General features: G+C 54.8%; 4 protein-coding genes across 4 annotated transcripts; 1 reads left to right on the plus strand and 3 right to left on the minus strand.

Annotated features, from left to right (window-relative positions):
* Nucleotides 1–243: 243 nt before the first annotated feature.
* TMEM208 (transmembrane protein 208) lies at nucleotides 244–2,228 on the minus strand. The gene is made up of 6 exons (XM_006878698.1): nucleotides 2,123–2,228; nucleotides 1,441–1,536; nucleotides 1,057–1,116; nucleotides 839–975; nucleotides 601–685; nucleotides 244–499 (listed from the first exon to the last, which is right to left on the minus strand). The coding sequence occupies exons 1-6, from the start codon at nucleotides 2,126–2,128 to the stop codon at nucleotides 362–364; spliced, it is 522 nt and encodes a 173-aa protein (XP_006878760.1). The 5' UTR covers nucleotides 2,129–2,228; the 3' UTR covers nucleotides 244–361.
* LRRC29 (leucine rich repeat containing 29) lies at nucleotides 2,127–14,060 on the plus strand. Its single transcript, XM_006878899.1, has 7 exons — nucleotides 2,127–2,189; nucleotides 2,311–2,370; nucleotides 6,210–6,311; nucleotides 11,700–11,990; nucleotides 13,338–13,481; nucleotides 13,595–13,812; nucleotides 13,892–14,060. The coding sequence occupies exons 1-7, from the start codon at nucleotides 2,127–2,129 to the stop codon at nucleotides 14,058–14,060; spliced, it is 1,047 nt and encodes a 348-aa protein (XP_006878961.1).
* Nucleotides 14,061–14,856: 796 nt separating this feature from the next.
* Nucleotides 14,857–19,443, minus strand: ELMO3 (engulfment and cell motility 3). The gene is made up of 20 exons (XM_006878699.1): nucleotides 19,341–19,443; nucleotides 19,135–19,175; nucleotides 18,970–19,042; nucleotides 18,311–18,361; nucleotides 17,976–18,145; nucleotides 17,787–17,886; nucleotides 17,556–17,707; nucleotides 17,398–17,476; nucleotides 17,232–17,282; nucleotides 17,022–17,144; nucleotides 16,802–16,933; nucleotides 16,608–16,709; nucleotides 16,400–16,508; nucleotides 16,155–16,291; nucleotides 15,910–16,073; nucleotides 15,690–15,802; nucleotides 15,496–15,600; nucleotides 15,329–15,411; nucleotides 15,162–15,248; nucleotides 14,857–15,069 (listed from the first exon to the last, which is right to left on the minus strand). The coding sequence occupies exons 1-20, from the start codon at nucleotides 19,416–19,418 to the stop codon at nucleotides 14,857–14,859; spliced, it is 2,163 nt and encodes a 720-aa protein (XP_006878761.1). The 5' UTR covers nucleotides 19,419–19,443.
* A 978-nt stretch (nucleotides 19,444–20,421) lies between these two features.
* E2F4 (E2F transcription factor 4, p107/p130-binding) lies at nucleotides 20,422–25,355 on the minus strand. Its single transcript, XM_006878700.1, has 10 exons — nucleotides 25,221–25,355; nucleotides 24,651–24,760; nucleotides 24,338–24,499; nucleotides 24,015–24,058; nucleotides 23,268–23,329; nucleotides 22,760–23,051; nucleotides 22,170–22,355; nucleotides 20,872–20,919; nucleotides 20,634–20,678; nucleotides 20,422–20,537 (listed from the first exon to the last, which is right to left on the minus strand). Exons 1-10 carry the CDS (start codon nucleotides 25,353–25,355, stop codon nucleotides 20,422–20,424), a joined length of 1,200 nt encoding a protein of 399 aa, XP_006878762.1.
* Between the last annotated feature and the right edge of the window lie 1,053 nt (nucleotides 25,356–26,408).

The raw sequence follows: 26,408 nt of genomic DNA on the forward strand, positions 1-26,408 counted from the left end.
TGCCTGTGTGTGTGTGTGTGTGTGTGTGTGTGTGTGTCTGTCTGTCTGTCTACCCGTGCATATGTAAGCTCTTTGAACTTATGAAGCAAAATAAACTTTTTTAGTCAAGCTAAGAGCTTTTCTCTTCTTTGAAGATTCCCACTAGGATGGGTCTATAGAGGGAGATTAAAAAAAATAAGTCTTCCTGCCCTGCCATTTATCTTCACGCACACAGCCATTAACCACCTGTAAGCCATTTATTCAACCCTGTATGTCAGAATACTTCTGGCCCCTGGACAAGGTCCCCTGCTCCTGGCATAGGGGCTCTGCAGCCTGATAGAGCTGCCAAAGGTCCAGCCGCCTGTGGCCACGATGCCAATGGCTATAACCGCTTCATCTGCCGCCGTTCCTGTCGGCGCTGCCGTTTCTCATTGTGCTCTGGTGCTGGGGTGCCACTATCTGCCTGGAACCAGGGCCCCAGCACGTTCACCCACAGGAGGTAAAGGGCTCGGCCTGGAGCCTAGAAAAGAGGATGACGTGAAGCCAAGCTCAGGAAATGGATGATGGAGAGGGCTGGATGTTCCTTCCCCTTCTGAGGGACCAACCCCCCAACTCACTCACCAGAAGCCAGAAGGTCCAGATGTAGAGAGAGAAGCAGCTGAGCACCTGCACGATGGCCGTCAGTAAGATCACATCCTTAAGGTGCCTGTGGATAGAAGGGAGGCTGCAAGGCCAGAGGTAATAGATGGACCCCATTTGGCTTCCACCCTCTTCAGGCAGCTGTGGGTCTTGGGCTATCTGGGCCCCAGAGCCCCAGCCCTGGGGCCGCTCACCTGGGTTGGCGGCGGGGGACACTCACTCTGCCATGCCCTGCTCCATGTTGAGGTCCATGCCACCATCCATTAGGGCCCCATCCTCAGAGAAGGCTGCCCGTGCCATCGAGCTCATGGAGTGGTAGCTGGCCCCATATACTGCCAGACTAAAAGCTAAGGCCATCTGCAGGGTAAGAAAGGGAGTTTCAAAGGCCAGCTACTGACCCCATGGATACATCCACCTCTTGGGATGAGGGACACTTACCCAGGCCCAAAATGAAGCAGATGAGTAAAAGAAGACCAAAGTCACAAGGCAGTAAATGGCCTGAAAGCAAACACAGAAGACTAAGACTGGGATAAAGCACCACTCTCAAACTACTGGCCTTTCCAGCACACACCAAGGCTGTGGGGGGATCCAGGTGGTTCTGACAGTACTGAGGGGGAAAGGGGCCTTTTCCTCGAGACATGGGTATCAACTCTTCTCCAGTGAAGCCAGCCCAGGAAATAAACCCCTATCTATTGGGGCCGAGAAAGACGTAAACCCAGCTGAAACCAACCCTCTTTTCTGACTGTAGTTCTTTTGGAACCCTGGCTGTCAAAGGGCTGAGGACTATGAGTGGGGATGGGAGCAAGGGGGGCACACACTCACGTTGGCCCCCAGTATGATCCGCAGATAGAACTTCAAGGTCTCTCTGTTTTCTTCAAATATCTGTTTCTTCCCTCTCGTGCCCACTTTGCCCTTGGGCTGCAGAAAGATAGTGAGATGCTCTAAGAGCCCTCCTCAGCCAAGATCTTCTCCATTCCTCCCAACAATCCATCCACACTTCAACCAGGTCCTTCGGGTGCAAACTTAGCATAATTCTGGGATGGCCACCCGACGTGCAGTCCACCCAGCTCAGGCTTTTAAAAGCACTTCCAATGGTGATCAACCCCTGCTCGCCCTGGAACAATCCAAATCCCATGCTGTTACCTCTTCCAGCTCTCCAATAAAGTCTCGCTTTGGACTAATGCCACCTCTACGGAGGCTTCTGGATGAGGCCCTTCTCCCGTCTGTATTGGACAGTCCAGGCCTAGGCTAACATCCACTACCTTCCTATCTGTAGCCTACTCTGATACTGTTAGGTTTCAAGACTGCACCCCACTTCAGCACCGATCTGGAGGGGTCCTACCTGGCTGACACCCACTTCCAGTTTCTTATAGCACGATCATGACACGGTCTGGCACCCCACTTCGGCCGACCCCGCATCCCTAAATGTCCTTCCTCTGCTTTCCATCTCCCGGCCCCAGAGACGCTTAGCTAGTGCAGGCCCCACCCTATCCGCCCTCCTCACCGCCATGGTGCGACGCAAACAGCCCCGCCGAGGGAACAAGGGAGAGCGATTGAACAGCACTCTGGAAGTACCACATCGGCCACAAAGGCACTTCCGGCGCGCACCAAAGTCGTCAGCCAATGGGACGGAAGTAGACGCTGTCTCCTTCTCAAGTCCCGCCCCACAGCCTATGATACTACGATTCCCAGGAAGCCTTGCGCGGGGGCGGAGGCGGCAGGGCTGCGATGGCCGAGTCACTGCCCCCAGAGGTGAGAGGCTCCGGACAGGCTCCGCCCTGGGGGTCCTGGGCTGTGGGGAGGGGCTGGCTGTCAGCTCACGTGTTCGGGTCTGCAGGGCGTAATGATCCGCCCGGAGTTCCCGGGACCTGCAAGCTCTGGGTAATGGCCCCACCATTGGAGTACTGGTTCCCCTTAGTTTGATAGACCACCCGCTCCTTCCCCATTGGCCACAGGAGATGGCATTTCAACAAAGTCTAGCCCTCTGCCTACTCTTCTTCCTTTTCACTGGCCTCGTCCTCCTCTTCACTTCTGGAAGCTATCTGTTCTATCCCGTCGTCCCCAAAGGGGACTCCTTGGAAGGATCCTTGCATTCCCTCCGCTTTTCCCACCTCCCAGCATTGGGAGAAATACTGACTCCTCCCTTTCAATTCTAGGACACTGAGTTCCTTTGGGAAAGACAGGGCTGTTTTTTCTTTGCTTCATCAAAAGTATTTTTCCTTACCCGGAACAGTGCCGCTTCACCACCAGAGGCAGAAAAGTTTGCCCCAGTAGCCTTGGAATGACCGCTCTGTCTCTGGCCATGAAAGTTGACAGCCCTTCGCTGCTTCCCACGGGAGCCTTCAATCTTGGAATGGTGCTCCCTCCGCACAGAGTAGAGACCCGTTCCCACTCTGTTAAGCCCCCTAAGTAGATGTCCTTTCCCCCTTGATCCCAGAGGTTATTCACTCTACTCTAGTAGCCCCAAGGATGACCAGTCATAGATCTTAAAATTCCATAGAGTGAGTTCATGGGAGGACAACTCCATCCTTACTGCTGTCTCTTGTGGCCCCTTCAGAAAGGCCATCCCATCCCAGCTCAAGGTGTGGTGCTCCTTCCCCCAGTGAGCTCAAGCTTGTCTGTTGACTCTTCAGCCCCAAAAGACAAGCTGGCCACTATTGTAGTTCATATAGGCTGTACCACAGATGGGGGATTGAGCAGTCTAAAAACCAAACCAAATCCATTGCAGTGAAATGGATTTTAACCTATAATGTTGTTGCAGTTAAACACTTGGCTGCTATCTAAAAGGTCAGCAGTTCAAACCCACCAACCATCCTAAGGGAAAAAAGTGTGGAACCTGTTTCGACAGTGTCACAGTCTTGTGAATCCCCATGGGGAAGTTCCACTCTATTCTGTAGAATTGCTATTAAGGATAGTCATAGTCCCCATCAATGATGTCTTCCTTTGCCTCCCTCCTCAGCTCCAAAGGCTATTCTCCCCTTTCTTCAATATTGAGCTTATCTCCCCACCCCTTCCCAAAGCAAACTCTGATGAAAATAAAGGACTGAATCTTTGTCCAGTTTTTAAAAATTAATTTTAATGAAAGTTAACAGAGACTTAGGGTTACCAGTCATGCATTTTCTCCCTCCCCCCTCCCCCCCAATTCACTCTTCTCCTTGAAAAGCAAAAGAAAAACTCCATTGTTATGCAATCCTTCCCCTCCAAGTCCACTCCACTATGCAGCCTTCACTCTGGACTTCTGTAATGACAAGAATGCACATTCATATGTCCCTTTTAAACAGTTCTCCCTTCATCTGTTTCAATGCAGTATACATCATTCCTCTCCTCCTTTTCTGTCTTCCCTCAACCTTGATGTCAGTCCCGTTTTACAACAGTGGCCCAATGCAATATTTGTCCTTTTGTGACTGAGATATTTCATTCAGCATTATGTCCTCCAGGGTCATCCATTTTGCATAATATTGCATGAGTTCCTTGTTTTTTAATGCAGCATAGTATTCCATTGTGTGAATATACCACAACGTCTCTATCCATTTGTTTGTTGATGGGCACTTGGGTTGTTTCCAGCTCGTTGCTATTGTGAACAAAGCCGCAATAAACATGGGTGTGTGAGTCTTTGTCCATTCTTCAGTCACTCCTGTAACTATTGCTGAGCACCTCCTGTGTGCAGTGTCAAAGAAGGAGAAATTAGAGTGCACTGGTGAGGTCAGGTGAGGAAGGGCATTCTGGGGGTGATGTCTATACAACCAAAAAAGCAATAGACATGCTGTGGTTGGTGAACTTGCTTTGGGGTCTGTGGGCCCAGCTGAGTGTGAAGACTTAATAGTTCTGATCCAGGAGTAGAGATTTTGTGCCAAAGATACTGGGGAACCCTGAAAGTTTTTACTACCCATCTGCAAAGTCTCAAAGCTATCTTATGAAAATCAGTCTTAAGGCAAGCAGCTCTAAAGCTGTAGGGTATTACCTGTTGCACTGTCAACTGAAACCAACTGGCTCCATGTGAGGAAAATGAGCGTCTCTTCCTGTAAAGATTTACGGTTTCTGAAACTTGCTGGAGAGTCGCTCTGGGGCTTTGGGTTTGGTTGTCTTGTTTGTTGTTATCGTTGTTTTTAATCTTGTGATGATGTCCGGAATGAATTAACAAGGATAAGCCTGGAGGAAGGGAGTTCAGATATAAGACTGTGGAAGGAATTCAGGTTTGTCAGGCGCTTAGACTATATGATCTAATTTAATCCCCGTAAAACATTGCCCTAGAGATTCAATATCTTTGTTTCACACGTGTGAAAACTGAGATGCAGAGTGCTCAGCTACCTTGCCCAGGATCACAGGTCACAAAACAAGGAAGGAGTGGAGCTGGGCTTTCAGATTCTAAATTAGTTTGATTTAAAGTCTGCACTTGACATGTGTCCAGGAGAAAAGGACAGACAAGCATGGAGAGTCCAACTTGTCTGGCTGTCCATGTAGGTAGGATGCAGTGCTGGCATTGAATTGCAAAGTTGGGGAAATGGACAGTTTTAGACGGGGACAGACTAATGATCTGAATTTGCATAGGTTGAGATTAGGTCAATGCTGAAGGATCCAGTGAACAATTGCTGTTCTGGATGGAGGCTGAGTGGTAAGACAATGGGGGGATTTTGAATTATGGGTTCTTTAGAAGTGAGTAATGAAGCCAGACAAGTGAATTTGTTAGCCTAAGAAGTGAACAAAGTTTCAAAAAACCCAGGTCTGAACCTGGGAGCCACCGAAGAATCCAGAGGCAGGGACAATTAGAGAGCTAGGTAGGCCACTCTACCTAATGACACCAGAGTCAAGGAGGGAAGAAGTTTCCAGAAAAAGAATAGTTGCTATCAAAGACTTCCTGGCCTCCCAACACCTCTTTGCCCAGCTTCCTACATCACAGTCTTCATCCTCACAGGAAGTGGAGGGGGCCTGGGCCTGAACCTCCAGATTAGCTCTTGCTGGGATTACATTTTAACAGTCAGCTAAGAAGGCAAGCATCAGTAAAGCATATGGAAAAGGAGTGGGGTTTCAGACCCTGATCTGTGAGCCCCAGAGCAAGCAATGTGTCTACCTGAAGATCAGGAGAGAAGGCCTGACTGAGAAATCAGAAGAATCCAAGTTGTAGCCATGATAGATCACCCAGAACAGTTTACAGGAAGTATATATTAACTGAGTAAGTTGCTATGTTCTAGATACTAGCCAAGACCCTTTAATATGTTTTTTTTTTCACTCTCATAACAACTGTTTAAATCTGTCATTGCTATTTTACAGATAAGGAACACAGTTCAGAGGATTACTTGTCAAAGATAGAATTTGAACTAGGTTTAACTGTCCCAGGTGTCCAGGCTCTTTCTACCAATGTCGGCAGGAGTTTGATTTTTGTCACATGCACCCAGACTGAACTCAGGAAAGGATTAGTCACAGTAAAGATACTGTGAGAGCAAGGCCGGAGAGAAACACCTGTTGTGTTCGCGAAGGATCTGAGATGAACTGGAAAAGCAGGCCTCTAGTTCCCTCACCTCCATTGTGCTTGTTGAGGTCCCCAAGGTCCCCAGAGCTAACAGCTTCAAATACCCTGTCTTTTTCTCCCTCAGATGATCACATATATTCTGAGCTTCCTGCCTCTGTCAGATCAGAAAGAGGCCTCCCTCGTGAGTCGGGCTTGGTACCACGCAGCCCAGAATGCCCTTCGGGAGGTAAGGTGCCCGCCCTCGTCTGGCCTGTTCTTTATTCTTTCTCACCTGAGCTTGTTCATGGTCCTACGTGGACATCACCCATCCACCCATTCATTCATTCACTCTTTCACTCTTTCACTAAACCAGTACTTCCGTAGTAGCTCAGCTCTAGGTACAGTGCTGAGACTTTGTGGATGAATAAAACACAGTTCCGTCTTCCAGGAGCTCAACCTCCAGGGAAGCAGACGACCAATGTCTGTGACCCAGAAATGAAAGAGGGTAGAAGGACTTGATGGGTGTCAGAGGAATCTGGCATGGTTAGGGAAGCCTCCCTGAACAAACAGGACACAGGGGGCAAAGTTGGACTTCCCAAACTGGTACCAGCAGAGGTGAGGTGTGGAATTGTTCTGGAAATGACCACACAAAAATCTCCCTAGGATGGGAGTATAGATGTATGAGGGCAAGGTCACAGGAGGTAGGACTCGAGAGGCTTACACTACAGACTGGCAGGCGTGCCAGATGGCAGGGCTTGGCCTTGGAGTAGTGGCCACTTTGCTGCGAGGAAGTGACACAGTGTGATTCGTGTTGTAACACTCTGCAGTGCAAAGCAGACCTGAGAGGCCGGGGAGTGACAGTGTTGGAAGAAATCCCAGTAGGCAGCTGAATGCAGGCACCTTTGTCAGTTTGAAAGGCCAGCAGTTATAACTCATTGTGATCATTTGTCTTTAATTATTGCTGAAGTTGAAGAGGGTTTCTTTTTGGCTGTCCATGTGCTTTCCCCCTTTCGTTTATTCATGTTTTTTACCCACTTAGTGTTTTCCTTACCAATTTGTATTAACTAGTTACACATTAAAGATATGAATCCTTTGAACATGGAATGAAATCTATTCTTAGTGTGTTTGCCTTCTGATCTAATAGACCGGCGTGTTAGGTTTTTATGTTACTGATTCTGAACATATTTCTCATTTTTTTTAAAAAACCAATTAGTGATCCTTTGCTTTTCCAGAGATTTGATAAAGATGCACTCACATTTTCCTTTGATTTCATGGTTTGATTTCTCATATGTATTTATTAAAAATTGTTTTATGTTTTGAAGTAAGGTGCTAAACTGAGTACAATTCAACATCATATTCTCTTGAGTTATACAATTATTCTCACCTTCCTTTTCTGAGTTGTTCCTTCTCTGTTTATGGAAGGCAAGGAATTTTAACTGGGAGAAAAGCCAAATATGTTTATGAAGGGAGGGGGTGATTCGTTGGAGGAGAGGGAGTGGACGGAAGGAAGAAGGCAGGCGTGATGGATACGAAGTCCCCAGGGTGGTGGCAGAGACAGGCTCCAGCTGTCTGCTCCAGGCTGGTCTTAGATGGGAGGATGTGGCCTCTCCTGAGGAAGCGGAAGGTAGGCTGGAAGCATGAAGATATTTTTGGAGAAAAGTTCCTGTCTGGTGGCCTCTTGCTCTCTGAGCTTAAAGGCCAAGTTGCCTTTCCAGAGTGAGAAGAGATGAAGGCCAGGGTCTCAAGTGGAGAAGTTTGGAATAATCCCGAGACAGGAGGATGGAAAATGCCCAGCGACATGTGCAGAGGCTGTGGGCGGCACTGAAGGCAGGCTGCCTCCTTCAGGTATTTGTGCTGCCTGCTCTGTGTCTGGTGCCATGCTGGGCCCTCTGGGTGCAGAGTGAAAAATGACCCAGCTCCTGGGGAGTTTGTGTGAAATAGAGGAAGTTGCACACAACAAAGCGAAGTTGAAGACTATGAGGTACACTGGGGATTTTAGCTGAAAGAGTATCAAAGGGTGAGGTCTCGCTCCCCTTATTTACCTAGTACTTAGGTTCCATCACGTCAGTTCTGACTCATGTGACCCCATGTGCCACAGAAGCACCCCTGCCTGACCCAGAGCTGTCCTCACAATGCCTAAGCCCACTGTTGAGTCACTGCAAGTGCATCTCCGTGAGGGTCTTCCTTTCTTCCATGGACCCTGCACTTTTCCAAGCATGGTGTCCTTTTCCAGGGACGGGCCTCTCCTGAGAACACAGAGTGCGAGATGAAGTCGCCATCGTTGCTTCTCAGGAGCACTCAGGCTTGGGTCTGACCCTCCTTGTCATTTAATCCCAGCTTTCCTCAAATGAGGCAGTCAAAGGCAATACACCCTACACACACACACTCACTCACTCTCTGTCTCTCTTCTCATTCCAGTCTCCTGGCTGTAGGTTGGTCATTCAGACAAGGTCTGAGGCCGGCCCAGTTCTGTCCTCCCACCCACTATGTTTGTGAAGACCCCAAACCTAACTCCTCTCTAGACACCAAAGCGCTCACTTTTGGAGGAGAGCACCCCAGCTTTGGGCTCCTGTCATGAGCAGAGAAAGTGAGCTAATAGTACAAAGGTTCAACGCTCAGCTGTTAACTGGTTCAAACCCACCACGGATTCCACTGAAGAAAAGCACATCTCATTGGTGACATGCCCCTGGGAAGACGAGACCCTCAGAAACCTGTGGGCAGTTCAGCTCAGATGCTGGGGTCTCTGTAAGCGGAACCAACTCAACAATGGAGCAGACAGGGCCATTTTCTCCACCCGATGGTCTCCAAATGTGCACACAGGCCCAGCAGTGTCAGCTCAGGCTTCTCTACATGGTTCAAGGCACTTTCCAAATGATTTTGCATCTAAGATGTCAGCACCAAGGAAGGAATAGGCCCAGTTAAGCCTCTAAGTGGATGGGGGTGGCTTAAGTGGAAGCAGGGGTCCTTGCTCTCCTCACTTGGACCTGTAGAGGTATCTAGGCCCTGGAAAGCAGCGTTCTCCTATCCTGTAGTCAGACTGGAGCCCAGGTACCCTGTTGTTTCCACTTGCTGCTCTTCCCTAGACAGTAACTACCCCCCAGGCTGCTCCTGGATCTGGCAGCGTGAGCACAGCATAATCCGCCTGGATAGTGCCCACTCCCTACCACGAAAAGAGCAAAAGAGACCTAAAAAGAGCAGGGGAGAGACAGTCTCAAACCACTCCTCCCAAAAAGTCAGACGTTCTTCAGACCAGACGCTGCCATCTTTTGGTGCCACTATGTGGCCCTAGACGTGGGGCCAAGGTGACTCTCAGTCTGTGTCCGTCTTGTCCAGAGGGAGGCTGGGAGACAGGAGAGCATTTCTGGGGCTGAGGCAGAGGTTGAGGGCAGGAGGAAGCCAGCACCTCAGGGCCCTGTGGGGCTTTGCTGTCTGTCACATGTGACTGGTGGGGGCAGCAGGACCAGGCTGCTGCCTGGACAACCACCTCTACCCCACTACTCGGCTCCCACAGTTCACTCTATTATACACCAAGTAGAATCATCTATCAAAGTGGCTAGAGGCATGTCTTACTTTATCTTTCACAAACTTTTCCTCGTTGGTCTTTTCCATCTCCCCACCACCTAAGGTGTTGGGACCTTCCCCATCTCTCATACCTGGGAGACGGGCCCAGACCCTTGGAAGTCCTTACTGCCCCCTGTCCTCCCTTCCCCACTGCCCGGAGGGCCCCCTTCCTGGAATGGGCCCTGGGAAGTGCTCAGGACTGGGGCTACCTCTTACCGTACCTGCCTCTCTCTGGAAGCAGGGCAGGGCCTGTTCACACCGGCAGTGAGCACATCCACCAGGAGCACAGGTTACCCCCCGGATGATGTCCTGTGGAATCTAAACAGGATCATCAGCCTGTCTTTCTATAGGTCCTGGCCCGGCAGGTTAGGTTCTCCAGGGAGCTTGCTCCCCTGAATTGAGATCGGGTTGATTCACTAGGGAGCCATCGGAGCACCCTTGCCTGGGGGTGGGAGAGGATGACGACGTTAAAAGAAAGCCAAGCTCTCTTCTCCTCCCTCCCCCATACAAATTGTACCAACTTGCCTTCAGCTCCCGCTGGCACAAGATCAGGGAAGGTTCTGTGAAACCTTCCCCCAGCTGGGGGCTCCCCAGACTCCTACACTAGCGACTTATTCCCATAATAATTTAGCCCTGAGCTTGCCTCCCGGTTCCCACACACTCACCGTGTGCCTACCACCTTCCCTGGCTCCAAGATGTGATCTAGTAGCTCCTGTCCAGAGAAGAGGAACATTCCTCCTTTCTCACCTGGACAGACAGACATCTCCAGAGATGCACCACGGGGGTCACGATGACCTCTTGAACTCTAATGTGTCCAGGGCAGGAGGCCTTGGGTCGGTCGGTCTGTATCTGTGTTTGTGTGTGTGTGTCTCTCTCTCACACACACACGCACACACACACATACTTACTCACAAGACTTGTATACATGTTTGTGTGGCTCAAGCATACACTGAAACCGCAGGGGAGCCTAGGTGTTTCTTCTTGTCCCCAAATCACTGGCACCTGGGCCTCAAGGGTGCCTCCTAAAAGTCCTGAACATTAGGGTCCAGCATGCTTTGCTCTGTCATTCCCTTCTCAGCCCTGGAGGCTTTTCTGGGCCTCCCTCAGGTCATACTCCCCACCTAGTCCCTGTCTCTCCATAGACATCCATCCAGTCTTGTCCGTCACTAACCTTCTGGAATCTCCCGAGACCATCATCCACCTTTAGATCCCCATTTCTTCCACATTCCCACTTGCTCCCCACGCCCTCTAACCACACAACTCCTCACACCATGGTGGATCCCTGCCATTGAAGGGCCCTTCCCTGGCCTGCTCCTCTCACCACAAACTCTAATGCCCAGTTGCCGCTGAAGCCAAAGCTAACGCCAGGCCTGCCGCTGCCCCTTAGGCAAATGTGCGGTACACCATTCCTGTGTCCTCAGACTCCATCCCGGCCATCAGGAGTCTGGGCCTCCGGGGCGTCTCCTGCATCAGCCTAGCCAACCTGGACGGCTCAGCAGCTTCACACCAGGTGCTGCAGTCTGTCGCCTGGCACCTGGGCCCGCACCTGCAGAGCCTGTGCCTGAGTGGGGGCAGCCCCACTGAGGCCTCCTTCGTGGCCTTGATCATGGGCTGCCCAGGCCTGCAGACCCTCGACCTCAGTGGCTGCAACAGCCTCTTCAGCTCAGGGACGCTGCTGGCTGAGCCCGAGACAGCACAGCGGGTGCAGAAGGCTCTGCAAGGCCTCAGGGAGCTCAACCTGGCCAGCCTGCGGGACCTGGGTGACCTGAGCTTCAACCGCCTCAGCAGCTGTGCCCCCAGCCTGGAGCGCCTCTCCTTGGCCTACTGCCCCCTCACCTTCGAGCTCGGCCCGGCCCTGGGCTCCACAGGTACCTCCCTCCTCTCCTTCCAAAACCTGTTGCAGTTTGTGCAGGAGCGCGCAGGCAGGCTGCGGGCCCTGGACCTCGGTGGCACAGGCCTGCTCCCCGAGGCCCTGAGGGCACTGGGCCACGTGGCCGGGCTACAACTCCAAGAACTGAGCCTGCACAGCTGCCGGGACCTGTCCACTGAGGCCGTGGTCGCCCTGTGCTGCCAGCAGCCAGGCCTTACCTCCCTGGACCTCAGTGGCTGCTCAGAACTGTCCGACGGGGCGCTCCTGGCCGTGAGCCGTGGCCTGCGGCGCCTGCGGCACCTGAGCCTGAGGAAGCTGCAGCGGCTGACCGACGTGGGATGCAAGGCTTTGGGGGGCCTGCGGGAGCTGCAGTGTCTAGACATGGCCGAGTGCAGCATGGTGAGCGGGCAGGAACTGGCCTCAGCCTTGGGCTCAGCATGTGGAGCCCCACCCCCACTGGCCTCCCTCAGCCTGGCCTACTGCTCCTCACTCAAGGTTAGCACCCCCTTTACTTCCTCCCCAGGTGTGGGGACCTCAGAGCATGGCCCCACAGAGGAGCTACTCTGTTGCTCCCAAAGAATGGTAGGGAGAACAGGACTATGTGGGATACTGTGTGAAGGGGAAAGGAGGCCTAGACAGTGATGCTGTCAGCTCTCCTCCCCACGGGGGCTCAGGTAAAGGGAGTTCTAAGAAACAAGAGTGGCTAGAGTGGTGCAGCCAGGAGGTGGCAGAAGGCCTCACATATCAGGCACTCAGTGACTGGAGAGAACTGAGAGGAGCTGTCAGAAATGAGAGCTGGTATCCTGGAAACAGGGAGGGCGCTGAGAGGGCTGATGGGACCACAGTCCTGGGGAAGGGCAATCAGGCTCTGCAGAGAAGGGTGCTGCTGGTGCCGGCCTGAGGATGCAACAGCGACTCGAGCATCAGGGCCCTGTCCTGGCCGAAGCCGGTTCCTTAGGCAGCTCAGCCCTCTAGGTGACATTCCTGTGTTGGCAATCCCCGTCTCTCCCACTTCAGTGGGTTATCCCGTCAGTTTATCGTGGAATCAGGGCTTTCCCAGTTTTAAAAACAGTCTGTCAATCTTGTTTCCTCACAAGGGCCTCTCCATCTTCCCTTTCTCATTGGGCTTCCTTCTTTCAGCTGGTCTGGGACCCCAACCAGCTTACCTACCAATTGTAGGAAGTGTTATCTGATCTGCTCAGCTTGGGTCGATGTCCATCCACCCTTGTCCAGCTGGCTATGTCATCAGGGGTTGGGAGAAGCGCAGGGCAGGACCCTGGATACTTCCACCTAGGTCCTTCCTGTCCCAGCAGGCTCCGTCCTGTCTCTCACAGCCCCGACTCGCTCGCTCCTTGCACTACCACAGGCGTCTGTCTCGTTGGATTCTTTTGGTAGTGCTCTATTGCCAGCAGGGACAGACACTCGCCACTGGCCCTCAGCTCTGATGGTACAGGCACAACCACCGCTCTTTCCTCTCCTTCCCTTAGGATGCCTCAGTGTTCTCCCTGACCACAGAGCTCAGCCCCAGGCTCAGAGTCCTAGACTTATCCTCCTGCGTGGCCCTCACCAGCCGCACCGTTCAGTCCATCTGCACCTACCTCACCCACCTTTCAATCCTGCGCCTGGCCTGGTGCAAGAAGCTCCATGACTGGGGACTCCTGGGGCTCCGGGAGCCAAGTGAGGAGCCTGCGCTGGGGCTACAGGTCTGAGATTCTCAAGATCATGGGCCGGGAGTATCCCTGGCCTCATCTGCCCTCCTGCCCTTTCCAAGTCGCTCCCTCGGAGCCCATGGTGGCCAGACTTGGGAAGAACTTGAAAAGCAGGGGCTCCTTCTTCCCACAGCCACATCCAGAGCTGGAGCATCCAGCTGTGGGCCCCAAGGAGCTCCCCATCCAGCCACAGGGCCCCTCCCTGCTCATGCTGCAGACCCTGCAGGAACTGGACCTCACAGCCTGCAGCAAGCTGACTGATGCCAGCCTGGCCAAGGTGTGGGACTACAGCGTGGACTGGCTGAGGGCCCAGGGCCCACTCACCTTTGCTTGGGGGTCAGGCCCTGGGCTCAGCCACACTGCAGCCACCTCATCCTCTCAACCTTGCAGGTGCTCCAGTTCCCCCAGCTGCGGAAGCTGTCGCTGAGTCTGTTGCCCGCATTCACAGACGTGGGTCTGGTGGCCGTGGCCAGGGGCTGCCCGAGCCTGGAGTACTTGGCGCTGAGTCACTGCAGCCTCCTCAGTGACGAGGGCTGGGCCCAGGCAGCTGGCTCCTGGCCGAGGCTGCAGCACCTCAACCTGTCCAGCTGCAGTCAGCTCACAGAGCAGTGAGTGCTGAGGAGAGGGTGCACAGGGCAGGGCTGGGCCCATGGGGGGTGGGCACTCACCCAGTGGCCTCCCCTACAGAACCCTGGACACCATCGGGCAGACGTGCAAGCAGCTCCGGGTACTGGATGTGGCTATGTGCCCTGGTATTAGCGTGACTGCCGTCAGACGCTTCCAAACCCAATGGTCCCAGGTGACCTGTGTCCAGTCCCGATTTGTGGGAGGGGCTGACCTGACCCTAACACTGTGAGGCTAAATCAGGAGTCAGTCCAAAAGCCCAGACCCCTTAACCCAAGTCCACAGCACAGGCCCCTGGATCTGGAGTCCTCTGCCTCCCTCTGCTGCATGCCCCCAAAGGCCCCAAACTAAAACCCTTTCCTAAGACTGAGGGTAGGACCAATCCAGGGTGGCCCAAGGGACTTTCTGCCCCTCAGCCCCTAGAAACCACAGTTGCCTGGCCAGGCTCTGTGCTGGCGGCCAGTCCCCCAGGTAGCCTGGATCTCATGCTGCAGTAGAACTGACCCTTGCCCTGTCCTGCTCCTCTCAGACCTGAGGCCTGTACCTGCCTGGTCCCCTTTAGGCATTCTTCCAGGCCCTACAAGCACTGAATTTTAGCAGCCAAGCCAGTCTATGCTGTAAAAGCCAAACCTGATTAAAAATTCCATCTTACCTCTTTGTCTGAAGTTCTCAGACCGAAGGGCCCAGTCACCTCAGCTTCACCTCGCTGAAGTGGCCCAACCCAGAACAAAATGGAGAAAACACCACTTACACACCCTTTGCTTGAGGCACAGAGCCCCACAGGTGCCCCAGGATCCCTCAGGGCTGACTCTCAGCCAGGCCTAGCTTCTTTCCACCACCTTTCAAAACACCAGCACTTGACGAGCTAAGTGTGAAGGCAGATGGTGAACACTGTCACTGAGGCAGGCTGCGCCCGTGAGGTTCAGAGCTGGCTCGACACACACACCCAAGAGCCAAAGCTGACTTTATTTCTGCAACAATCCCTGCGGGTCAGGGGTGTCGGTGCCTCTCCACCTTGCCAGACCCCACTAAGGTTCAGCAATGCTACAGTCATAGCAGAAGTTGAAATTCGTGGGGGGTGGGGGCACGGGGGGCGGCTGCTCAGGGATGGGCACATTCTCCAGCTCCAGCAGCCGCAGTTTGGTCTCCATGGTCAGCAGCAGCTCCAGGTCCAGGCGTGTCTGCTCACTGCTCATGGGGCTGCCCAGCAGAGCACTCAGCCCATCTGTCCACAGGTAGAACTGGAGACAGGGGCAACACTGAAGGCCTGCTCCTCAGGCCCCTGCCCATCTGCCCCCCTGTCCAAGCCAGTTCAGATTTACTCAGCACTCACCTCTCGCTTGGAGGGGGCGATGAAGTTGAGGAATGCTTCCTGTTCCCCATGGTCATAGCTGACTGAGAAAGCTAACTCACAGAGGTCCTGAGGAGGCAGGGCAGGAGCACTGAGCAGGGAGCCGGTAGGCAAGACACGGGCAGGGCTCCGATCCCCCAAGGCCTCACCTTGTTCTGCTTCCCGGAGCCCTTCTCCCGGACGTGGGGGCAGTCCCTGCCTGTCAGGAGTCCCCGGATATCCGCCACTGGGACTGCAGAGAGAAGGCTGTGCTGATCACTGGGACCCACGTATGCACAGGGCTGGGTCAGCCTCTGCCCTGCCCCTGCCCGCTTACGCTGCTCAGGCAGGCTCTCAGGGGGCGGTGGGCTTGTGCCCTCCTCCACGTCCCCATACTGCAGCACCTTGTGGTTGGGGGACAGGCAGCAGAACCACAGCTTGTCTATGGGGAAAGAGGAAGAGTGAGGAGTGGCACCGGCGCCCAGTCCCTGCCCGGCCACCCGCCTGCCCCGTCTCTGTGCACTTAGTGACCCTGGCGCCGCCGGCTGCTGATCTTGCGGAAGAGTGTCCCCTCGCAGAGACGCAGCAGACGCTGCTGGCGGATCAGGCCCATAAGCTCTGGCTTCAGCTTCTCTCGCAGCTCTCTGGGTGGGGCGGGAAAAGGTCACTGACTGGTACTGACCAGGGGCAGGGTTCACGCAGTACCAGAGGAGGTACAGGCCACGACTGGGGACCCAGCTCCTCAACTTACAGAATGGGGGGTGCCAGCGTGCCTTCCTGGTGTAGCCGCTCTGTCTGGCGCAGACGCAGCACCTCCCCATAGCTGAGTGCGTTCACTTTGGTCCGGAAGAGCTCCAGGGAGGTGGGCTTCAGGGCCAGTGTGCGAGCCAGCTGCTCCCGCACCACCTGCATGACCTGGGGCCACCGAACCCCCGCTCAGCACACGTGCTCTGGGGCCCAGCCTGGCCAGGGGCCCCCAGCTCCCACCCCACCCACCTTGTCAAAATCTTCCTGTGTGGCCCGCATCTCCTTCCAGGTTTTATTCAGCAGCTGGATGCCCACACAGAAGAGCTCATGGAAGCTCTGGTCCTGGCTGAAGAACATGGGTGAAAAGTCCTGGGCCGTCTCGGAGCCTGGAGCCGGGGGGACAGAAAGAGCTCAAGGAGGAAGCGTGTGCAGCCCCTGGCCCTCTCTGCCCTTTCATCCCTGTCCGCGGACACACAGGGCCCAGGCCTACTCACAGGGCTCCCCAACGTGGAGCAGCTCACACAACAGGATGGTCAGGTGGATGCTGCTTCGGGCAAAGGGGCACTCGTGTTTATCTTCACGGCTGCTGTTCTCCAGCACAAACTGGGGTGGGTGTGGGGAGGGGGGGGCAGGAAGTCACAGCTAGGCCAGTGAGGCCTGCCCCGGGGGCCCCTGTACTGCCCCACCCAGCCCATCACTGACCCTGCTATAGGCACTGGGTGCGTGCCTGGAGAAGTACAGCATGTTGTCCAGGGCCAGCAGGCCAGGGGGCACGCGCTCCAGGTCCTGCCCCGGGTTGCTATCCTAAAGGACAGTGGTAGCTCAGGATGGCCCCCAATCTCAGGAACAACAGTCCTGGGTGGAGGCAGTGAGGGAGTAGAGAGGGCTTCACTCACCGAGAAGCCCAGTTTGCGGAACTCTCGGGCACAGAGGGACCGGCGGCGGTCGGCGCTCAGCCCCGCACCCACAGACTCCCCCTCCGGCTCAAAGGCTGCCTGGCGCAGGGCCTGCAGCTGCTCCCGCTGCTCCTGGGGACGGCAGGGATTGGGGTGGTCAAGATGGGAGACTCCAGGCCAAGCTCCCAGCTGCCCTCAGTCTCATCCCCCTGGCCCACACCTGGCTGTAGGGGTCCAGGGGCGTCCGCATGCGTGGTTCCAGGAGCCCCAGTGTGAGGGCTTGCAGGACGTACAGGTGATGGGCCATCTCGTCGCCCAGCGGTGCTGCACTGTGGATGATGTTCTAGCGGCAGCCAGTCCGCGGGTATGAGTGTGGGCAAGGTACCAGAAATGCAGTGGGCGGGGGTCACCCTGGCCCGGTCCCTCCTACCTTATAGATGAACTGGCGGAAGTTTCTCTGCCATAGGTAGTCAAGCATGCGCTAAGGAGAGAGGGAAGGGGACCCAGATGATCTAGCCCCACCATCAGCCTACAGGCTGGGAGGCACAGGGACCCCCAGCTCCTGCCAACCAAGTGGCCAGCGGGCAGACACCAACCTTACGCTCAGCACTGTTGGCCCCCTGCAGCAGAGCTGTCAACAGCGCCATGGCCTTGGTTTGTAGCTGCTGGTTCATCCTGTGGTGAGAAGAGGGCTCAGTAGTCGTTTAGGGTCCGGACCAGTACCCCCCTCTGTGCCCCAGTCCTCAACGCTTACACCTGAAGATGCACCAGTAGCCTGTCCAATGGCACCTCGCTTTTGACCAGCTGGCCCAGGGTGGGGCTGCTCAAGGTCACACTCTCCAGCAGCCCGAGGGCCAGGGGCTGCACCGAGGCATCCATCAGGTTCATGTTCACATAACATACCACCTGCAAATGGAGAGGGGCCTGTCACCACCTCTACTCCCGTGAAAGGCCCACACCCTTTGTCCCAGAAAAACCTACCCACCTTCCTAACAAAGGGGATGCTGAGGGTCTCCCAGGACACCACGCCGTGTTCCATGAGCTCCGAGAAGGCCTGCAACCCGAGGGCCAACACCTCTCCTAGGCTAGGTAGGGACAGCTGGGGCTGAGCAGGGCCAGAGGAGGACCCGAAAGCCTCACCATGTCCCCCAGCCCACCACAGCCCCATGCTCACTCATCCCCATCTTCAATGATGGTGCCTAGCCTCTGAAGCCCATCTCGGCTAATGACTTCCCGGGCAAAGGTCAGGTCTGGGGTCAACAGGACGAGATGCTTCAGGGCCTCCCGGCGGCCTTCACGACTCCCACTCTGCAGCCCATTCAATAGTCTTTCGGCCTCAAGGTCCTGGCAGGGGCAGGAGCAGAGAGGAGGAGGATAGATAGGTGGAGGGAATAGGTGTGGGAGCCAGGTTGTCCACTAGGTGGGGCACTGCTGGCCCGGGACCGGGGCCAGGATTGAAAGGAGGCCTAGGCCAGGGCAGGAAGCGGGGCAGGGCTGGAGGGGCATTACTGGGGCAGTGCTGAGGCACAGGATGCTGCCGTTCTTGATCTCGGAGCGGTTCTGGAGAAGAGACAGCAGGACAGTGCAAGTCAAGGAGTGCTCTGGAAAATGCTCAAATAAGGTGTCAGGGAAGATGTGTGGGTCAGTAAAAAGATCAAGGAGCCCTCATGACACAGTAATTAAATGCTCAGCTGCTAGCCAAAAAGGTGATTTCCATCAATTGCTCAGAGGAAAAAAGCACCTGACTCTACTTATGTGAAAATTGCTTGGACCTGTTGAGTCAACATTGACTCACAGTGACCTGACCCTGAAGGACAAGGCATCCCCCGCGGGTTGCCACGGCTGTATTTACAGACCGCTTCATCTTCCTCTGGTGGAGCTGCTGGTGGGTTGAAACCGCCACCTCTCAGCAGCGGAGTACTTAACCACTGTGCCGCAAGGGCTCCCTCCCAAAAAGCCTTGGCAAACCAAACCCTCTAGGCAGTTAGTTCGACTCTGTGCTGCAGGGTAGCTCAGTTGGAATCAGCTGGACGCAACAAAGATCACATTTCAGATAATGGGACATTGTCAGTGGAATCAGGGCAGGTGAGCAATAAGGGGGCCAGAAGTTGGGCTCAGGTGGGGAGGGAGCATCTGGAGTACGCGGGGGGCGAGGAAGGAGGACTCACGTTCTCTGTGATGTATCTCTTGTGCCCATCAGCAAACTGCAGGGCATAGCGCTCAGGGTGGGTCAGGCTCCACCTGCCGCAGGCACCCGAGTCTCAGTGAGGCCGCCAGGGGGCGCCTCCTCCCCTGCCCTTCCCCGCCCCCGCGGCCAGGCCACCGGCACTCACGCGTCACACAACTCCTTTAGCACAGCGGCCAGCGGCTTCGCCTGCAAGGGGATGGTCATTCACCAGCTGGGGGTGGGGAGGTGGGGAGGCCCGGGGAAAGCGGGTGCGGGCTGCTCCGGAGGGAGGGGCCAGGGCGGGGGAGGGGGGGTAGAGCGACCCAGAAGGTGGGACGAGGGGGCGGGTGGAGGCAGGACCGGCCGGGTGACCTGGTCCAGCTGGATGAGCTGAGGGATGGCGTCACGCATCTGGACAGCGATCTTCACCACGTTCCGCGGGGGCGCCATGGGTCCAGCCCGGCCGTGGGCGCCGGCACTTCTCCCAGACGACGCTACCAGAGGCAGTGCCGCCGCGGTACCTGGCCCGGGCCTCCCGCTCCCGCACTCTGAACACCGGGTCCTCTCGCCGCTCGCAGCGGGCGCCGCGCGGCCTTCCCGAGGGAGCGGAGTTCCGGGTAGGAGTCCCGGGAGTCAGGATCGACGGCGCCCCGCCCCCGCCGGCCCCGCCCCGCCCAAGGTGAGGCAGGTGGGGGCGGGGAAGGCAGGCTCCCAGGGCGGCCACACCTCCCCAAGGTGGCCCCGGGCCAATCCAAGAGTCCCCAGTCCAGGAGTCCCGGAGGAGCCCCGAAAAAACACATCAGAGACAGCCTTAGGCATGGTCTTTATTAACTTGGCCACTGTACAAATATTACAATTTACTTTTGCTGCAAAAAAGTATAAAAATAATCTTTATATAGGAATCCATTCATTACCGTAAATCTTTCTAAAACTCTGCAAATGGCTCTAACTTGAGAGGAAATGAACAGAATGGCCCACCTAGATTACTACCTAGACCTCTGTTTCTTCCGGATAGCACCCCTCATCACCTACAGGTTCTCATGGCTTGGGGGGGGGCACACCAGAGACCCAGAGGAGCTGGAGGGTCAGGAGCAGGCAGCAGCAAAGGCCCCGGCGCCACCTGCCCTGCCCTCCTTGGAGGTGCGGACTGGCAGCAGGGGCGTGGGGCTGTCAGGTGGGTGCGTCATGGGTTCTGTGCCACTAGGTGGCAGCAGAGGGTGAGGAGGGCACAAGGTGGGCGCGAGCTCCAGGAAAGAACCAAACGTTTGGTTCCAGGAGGTGAGGCTGATCCCCCTGCCCTGCTCCCTTTAGCATACGCAGGTGGAGGTACCAAGAGGCAGGTGTGGGAAGGGTGGGGACGCCAGGAACCTGTGGCTGTGTTGAACTGAGGTGGGGCGAGTTCCCCCAGATCAGATAGTCTGTGTCTCAGCCCTACAGGGCCAAGTCCTGTCAGTCAGAGGTTAAAAACAGGCACATCAAAGAGGTCACAGACACCTTCACTATCGTCCAGGTTGTAGATGTAGTCATGGTCTCCAGGGGGTGGAGAGAGCCGGAGGAGGGGGGCAAACACTGCAGAGAGCATTCGATTGAGGCCCTGAGCCAAGGTCCTATCCAGCTGCCACCAACCCCCTGCCCAGACCCATGCCCACCAACCTGGACACCCACCTTCTGATGACATCAGCTCCTCTAGCAGCTCTGAGCTCATGCATTCTGGGAAGGAGGGGAGCTCAGTTACTTCCTGTCACCACCTCTTCCCATCCACCAAACCATAAAGGGGACCCTTCCCACCCACAAGAAACCTCCTTATGTCCCAGGCATAAGGTATAAGGCACAGGTGTAAGGTCTTCTGAAGGATAAGAGAACAGCAGTGGGAACTGAGGCCCAGGAAAGCACAGAGCCCTACCTGTCGTGGGCTCCAGGATTTCTGAGAACTCTTTAGTGAAGTCCAGATCTGAAAAACAAGGTCATGCTCAAGGGCACAGAGGTCCCACTCCAACCCTAGCCCTCCTCGGATCCCACACCGCCCACCCTGGTTCTCCACTCAACTGGGGAGATGGTCCTGATGATGGCCAAGCTGTCAACTGGGGAGAAAATGGCCCTGATGATGGCCAAGCTGCCACTGTTGGCAAATCGCCTCTACTAGAGTCCCAAAGAGCCAAAGGCTTGTCACAGGTGCGGGGCCCAGACACCTAACTGAACACACTGCAGATGGGCAGACCCACTCACCCCTCTCTGGACTGAGGTACGCCCTGCCTGAAACGGATGCTGCACCACCACCACCACCACCACCACCACCACCCATGCCAAGCAGCTGTGCTGCGGTGCTAGGCTGAGCCCTCAGCTAAGGTCCAGTAACCTGCCACAGGGTGACTACCAGAAAAATCTGATGGGGAGGAGGTAATGGAAGAGGAAGCAGAGGAAGAAGCTACAGAGTGTGGGGGTCTGATCCCAAGGACTGCATCATGCCTGCCTTAGCATGTTTTTAGCCAACAGGCCCTGGGAACTACCATAGATACTTCTCTAAATGGGGCTTTCCCATCAGGTTTGTATTTCAGACAGATTGATGCTAAAGTATCTGGGGCTGGAGGGGCTCAGGACCAGTCCTAGGATTTGAGGATGCAGGAGGTGGGAGGACTCACTGAGGTGGAGTCCAGTTAAGAGTCACACTTAGGTTGTCAGGTTTGAGTGACAAGAGCAAACGAGGCAGGAAAGCAGATTTTGAGAAAAAGCTCTGGTGAGGACAAGTGGAAATGAAGTATTATGGGAAGCAGGCTTCAGAACACAGAAGCCTGGAGTTCAGATAAGACAGTCAGTCTATGGAAGAAGGGTTTCCTCAGAGCTGGTGTCCTCCCAGGGGTGGAATGGACAGGAGGCTCCAGTGTTTAAGGAGTGTCAGGCAGAGGTTCGTCAGTGAGGCAGAAGAGCCACTAAAGTCACAGAAGGTAAGAGCATCAACAAACTGAGCAACCTGAAACCCGAGCTGCCTGCTGTGACCAGCAACGCTGGTGTAGTACTGGGGGGGGAGGGAGGGCAAAGAGCTGAGCCAACTTGAGGGACCACATGACAAAGAGGAGGTGGGGTGATGCTGCCTTTTTCAATGAGTTAAGAAGGGCTCAAAAGTGAGATCACTTGAGAAATTTAGCAGTGCTGTGAGCTCAAGACTCATTCCGGTCCTGTAAGAAGCAAACGCCAGATACTCACCACCTGTGGAGTCTGCTTTGATTGGCTCAAAGGAGGTAGAAGGATTGAGTCCTGATGAACTGTTGCTGCCGCTGCTATCCAGCAGGGCAGAAGACTGCAGCGGCTGAGTGTCCAGTGCGGTCGGGCCCAGAGGAAGCGAGTTGAGCTCACCACTGTCCTTGCTGTCCGTTCCGGGGCTGAAACTCACTGCAACCACATCCCCCTTCCCAGTCACAAGGCGGCCAGGATGACCACAGCCCTGGGACCCAGGTCCAAGGAGGATTAGGTATTCCAGTCCTCGGAAACGAGTTATTGGAGACAGTGTGGGGCTCAGAAAAGGGAGACTCTTGGGCGACCTGGCTGTCGGGGCACTCAGGCACAAAGGCACCTGAAGGAAACTATTATCACAATGGCCCTTCAAAACACACCTTCCCTGTTAAAAAGGGTTTGTTCATTACTTTAACAAAAAGGTAGTCAGAAGGGGCAAAAAAGGGGCAATTTCTACAGGTATGACATTCCATAACACAGAAGTCCAGATTCTAGGGAGCTGGGTGCTGTGGGCTGAGTCCAGGAGGGAGGTAACAGCTCCACTGCCCTCACCTGTGTCTCACCTGTGCTTTCAGCTACTGGACCAGCCGCCCCGTGGGCCTCGCTGCTGCTGGAGACAGGTGCAGGGGTGGATGGCTGGGGACTACTTGGCCGTGAGGTTTCCTGAGGCTGGGCAGGTGTAGGCAGAGGTGGAGGGGGAGAGACCGGAGGTGGGCCCTGGAGCAGATCTTCAGGTGGTGGGACAGGCACAGCCACAGGTGGTGAGCTCCAGCCCTCCTTGTTCACCAGCAGCACATCAATGGGACCACTCAGACTCTTCAGATGAATCTGATACTTCTTCTGCCCATTAAGGCCCTGAACGTGGGGGAGGAGAGAGATGGAGTTGGGAGCAAGTCAGGGTCCTGCCTGAACCTGGGCCAAGGCACAGTATCCTCCACCACTGGCTGCCCCGTCCTCCCAGATAACCCCAAAGCCCTGGCCTCCCCTTCACCTGCCCCACCCAGGACTTATCAGGCCCCACAGCCAGTACCCACCCTCTACCATCTCTGCCTGCCTGAGCTAAGTACCCACCTCTGGGATGGGCACCTCTAGGCTGGTCCCTGATGGGGCCCGGATGGCCAGAAGGGTATCTCCTAGAATAACAAGGGGGTTGGTCAAGGTCCACAGGCTCAGCCCAAGCTGAAAAGGGGATGTCTGACCCTTAATACAAGACTGGTCTCTGAGTGCTCAATAGTGTCCTTCCTCATCCCCTATACTGGCCAGGGCAGAGGACTAAAGGTTTTCCGAGAGCCCAGGGGTCTGTAATCAGGAAATCTGTGTTCAAACACATGGAGCAAAAGATCACTAGTCATTGAGTATCTAACTGAACAGCTGACGGGGCTGTCCCCTGCGTAGAAGTGTTCTGCCCAAGTCCAACATCTCCTGCCTAGAACCATCCTAGGCGATGCAAGATAGACAAGGAACAGCTCCTATTCACAACAGCCCCCCTAAGCTATAGCTTGGAAGTGGGAGCCAGTGCTGTCTAAATGTAAGCATGCCCATGCACACATACTCTCACCTCTCTCTCTTACTAATATGCTAATTGAGAAAACAATCCAAGAGACAGTGTAAATGGAGCCGGATCCAGGGACCCAGCCCAAGTTCCTGTGCCCACTCGGTATGGTTGACCTCCAAAGTCCCAGGAGACCCTTGATTTACCCACACCTGGTTCCTCTTTAGGTCCCAGAGATGAACTCTCCTTGGACACTCACCCCAATGCTCAAGGCTGTGGTTTAGCTTTGTCCCACCCTGAACTCCCTCTACCCAGGCTCTGCTCACCAGCAAAGCATCGGCAGACGTCCTCATGAGTCACGTAGGCCAAGGTGTGGGGGTTAAGGAGAACGGCCAGTGCCCTGCCTATGGTGAAAAATGGCAGACCAGAGAGGACCCAGCTTCTAAGCAGACATCTGACCCTGAAAGTCCTGGGGCCTGGGTTCCACATGGAGAGGGATCAAAGACCAAGACTGGAGGGGGAGGAGCTGTGAGAAGGCAGGGACATATCCCCAAAAGGGGCAAGGCCCAAGGTGCGGCAGAGCAAAACCCACTGAACCGGAGGGCCCCTCACCCACTTCCCCAGAGCAGGGACCCCCCCAGGAGGATATCAGCTGTTCTGCACGTCCTCTGTGACATTTCGGATGCTTTGCTGCACCCACACCTTGTGCTGGTCCAGTTCTTGTTCCCGTTGCTGCAGCAACTCGATCTCCGCCTTGAGTTCAATCAACTTATCCGCAATCTCCCGGGTATTGCAGCCAGGTCCCACGCCCCTAAGTCCAGGGAATGGGGCTAAGAGAGGCTGCCAGCGACTACGGGGAGATCCCAAGGTCCCTGCCCTCTCCTGCATCTATCTCTTCGTTACCCTACACCCCCGACATTCTGGGTAGGTGATCACACGGCTCACTGAGTGCCCCCACTCACTTCCACTGGATGCTGTTCTTGGATTTCTTCTCAATCAGCCCGATGCCTTCCAGTACATTAGTAATGTCGTAAATCCGCCGCTTCTGACGCACAGCTAGGGTGTCAGCTGCCTGGCACACACAACAGAGTGGAGGATGCTCAGTCCCATTCCCAAGGGCGCCTAGCCATCTACCCACGTACACACACACTTCCAGTGCACCTGTCGGTCCGCAGGCCCCCGCGTACTCGGATTTGTTTGCGAAGGAGAAGCCTGGGTCCCAACCCTCCACTCAGGCACTATAGATAGCATCGTAGGACCGGGATCTGGCGAAGCCCCGAGATGTTTACATGCTCTCTACCAGGTCAGCAGAGCCACGAGGGCCAGCACCTGTAACCGCGAGCCGGGCACACAGCTGGCGCTCAATGTGGTATATCGAATGAATGAAACGGCCCCTGGTCTCCTTCCTTTGAGAAAGCACACGAATGGCGGCTTGGTCTCCCTGAGTTCGGCGGGGCCGTGCAAGAGTTCCCGCTTCCCGACCTAGGCCTGGTCCACCATTCCCTCCGTTGCCCCTTTAGCCCGGGCCGCACCAGCTTGAGGTCAAGCACACCGTCCTTGGCCTCTTGCAGAAGTGACACGAACTTGGTAGTGAGAAGTCCGAGGCTCTTCTCGTGCCGGCTTGGCGTGCCCGGGGGCGGCGGCGCCTGGGGCCCGGCCTCTGCCATCTCGCCCGCCCGCCGCCTCCCCTGAGCCAGGCCAGGCCAGGCCGGCACCTCCGCCACTTCCGCTTCCGTTTCGAACCACCCGGCCACCAGCCTAGCTGCTTCCGCTTCCTCCCAGAACCCTTCCAGGGGACGGAGCGCAATTTATCTCCACAGGCACCGCCGCAAATTTTAAGGGATGATCAGCAAATGTCTAACCTCCGAGGAGGACGCAAACAGTCTGAGAATCCGAGGCATAGGACACACTGGAGAGGGATGTGGAAGAGGTCAAAGGGTGGCTCCTACCTCTGCCCGTGTGTTCCGCCACAACCCCCATATTTTGTTTTTTTTACACTAAGCCATCTTAATATAATAATATAGTAATCATAATGATAGCACTTGGATGTCCGTAACCAAGTACCACCTTTTTGTTATTAGAAATCATTGTACCTCAAATTGTTAAGTATAATAAACTTCGTAAGTCTATTATACTTTAAAAATTATTTTTAAAAATTAAACTTCTATTATTTGGGATTTTTTTATTGAGATTTGAATGAAAGTGTATAAAGAACTAGTGTTTCCAATCATTCATTGTTGCACACAACCCCCATCTTAAAGGAGACAACACTGCCTGACGAACCAACAGCCCTTAAACTTGATTCTAGAAGCTTCTCCATCTTCTTGTGGTTAGCCACCCTCACTGCCTGCCATACAGGAAGCACTACCTACATCTAGCATGTTGCCCTCAATCCACCCCTACCTTGATCCCAACCTCACGCCCTTCACTTCCATGCAGTAGAGCACAAAGGGCCAGTTGCTGCCACAGGATTTAACTTCATTTCAGTCTATGTAAACATGTGAACCTGCACAGCTGCTTCCATGTAGGAAGCATTCTGTGTTTCCTATTCTTAATATTTTAACATTGTCATTTTTTAATTACTGTTTCTTTTAGGTACTGATCTCTGGGAAATAGATTTTGAGACATATAGTTGCTTGCAGGTTTATTAGGGAACCACGGTTGGTGCATACAAGGCAGATTTGGATAAGGATTTATGGTGTAATTATAATAGAGACCAC

This window comes from Elephantulus edwardii, unplaced genomic scaffold, assembly GCF_000299155.1.
Source record: "Elephantulus edwardii isolate Elephantulus edwardi_28Jun2011 unplaced genomic scaffold, EleEdw1.0 scaffold00001, whole genome shotgun sequence".
In the NCBI taxonomy this organism is placed as follows: domain Eukaryota; kingdom Metazoa; phylum Chordata; class Mammalia; order Macroscelidea; family Macroscelididae; genus Elephantulus; species Elephantulus edwardii.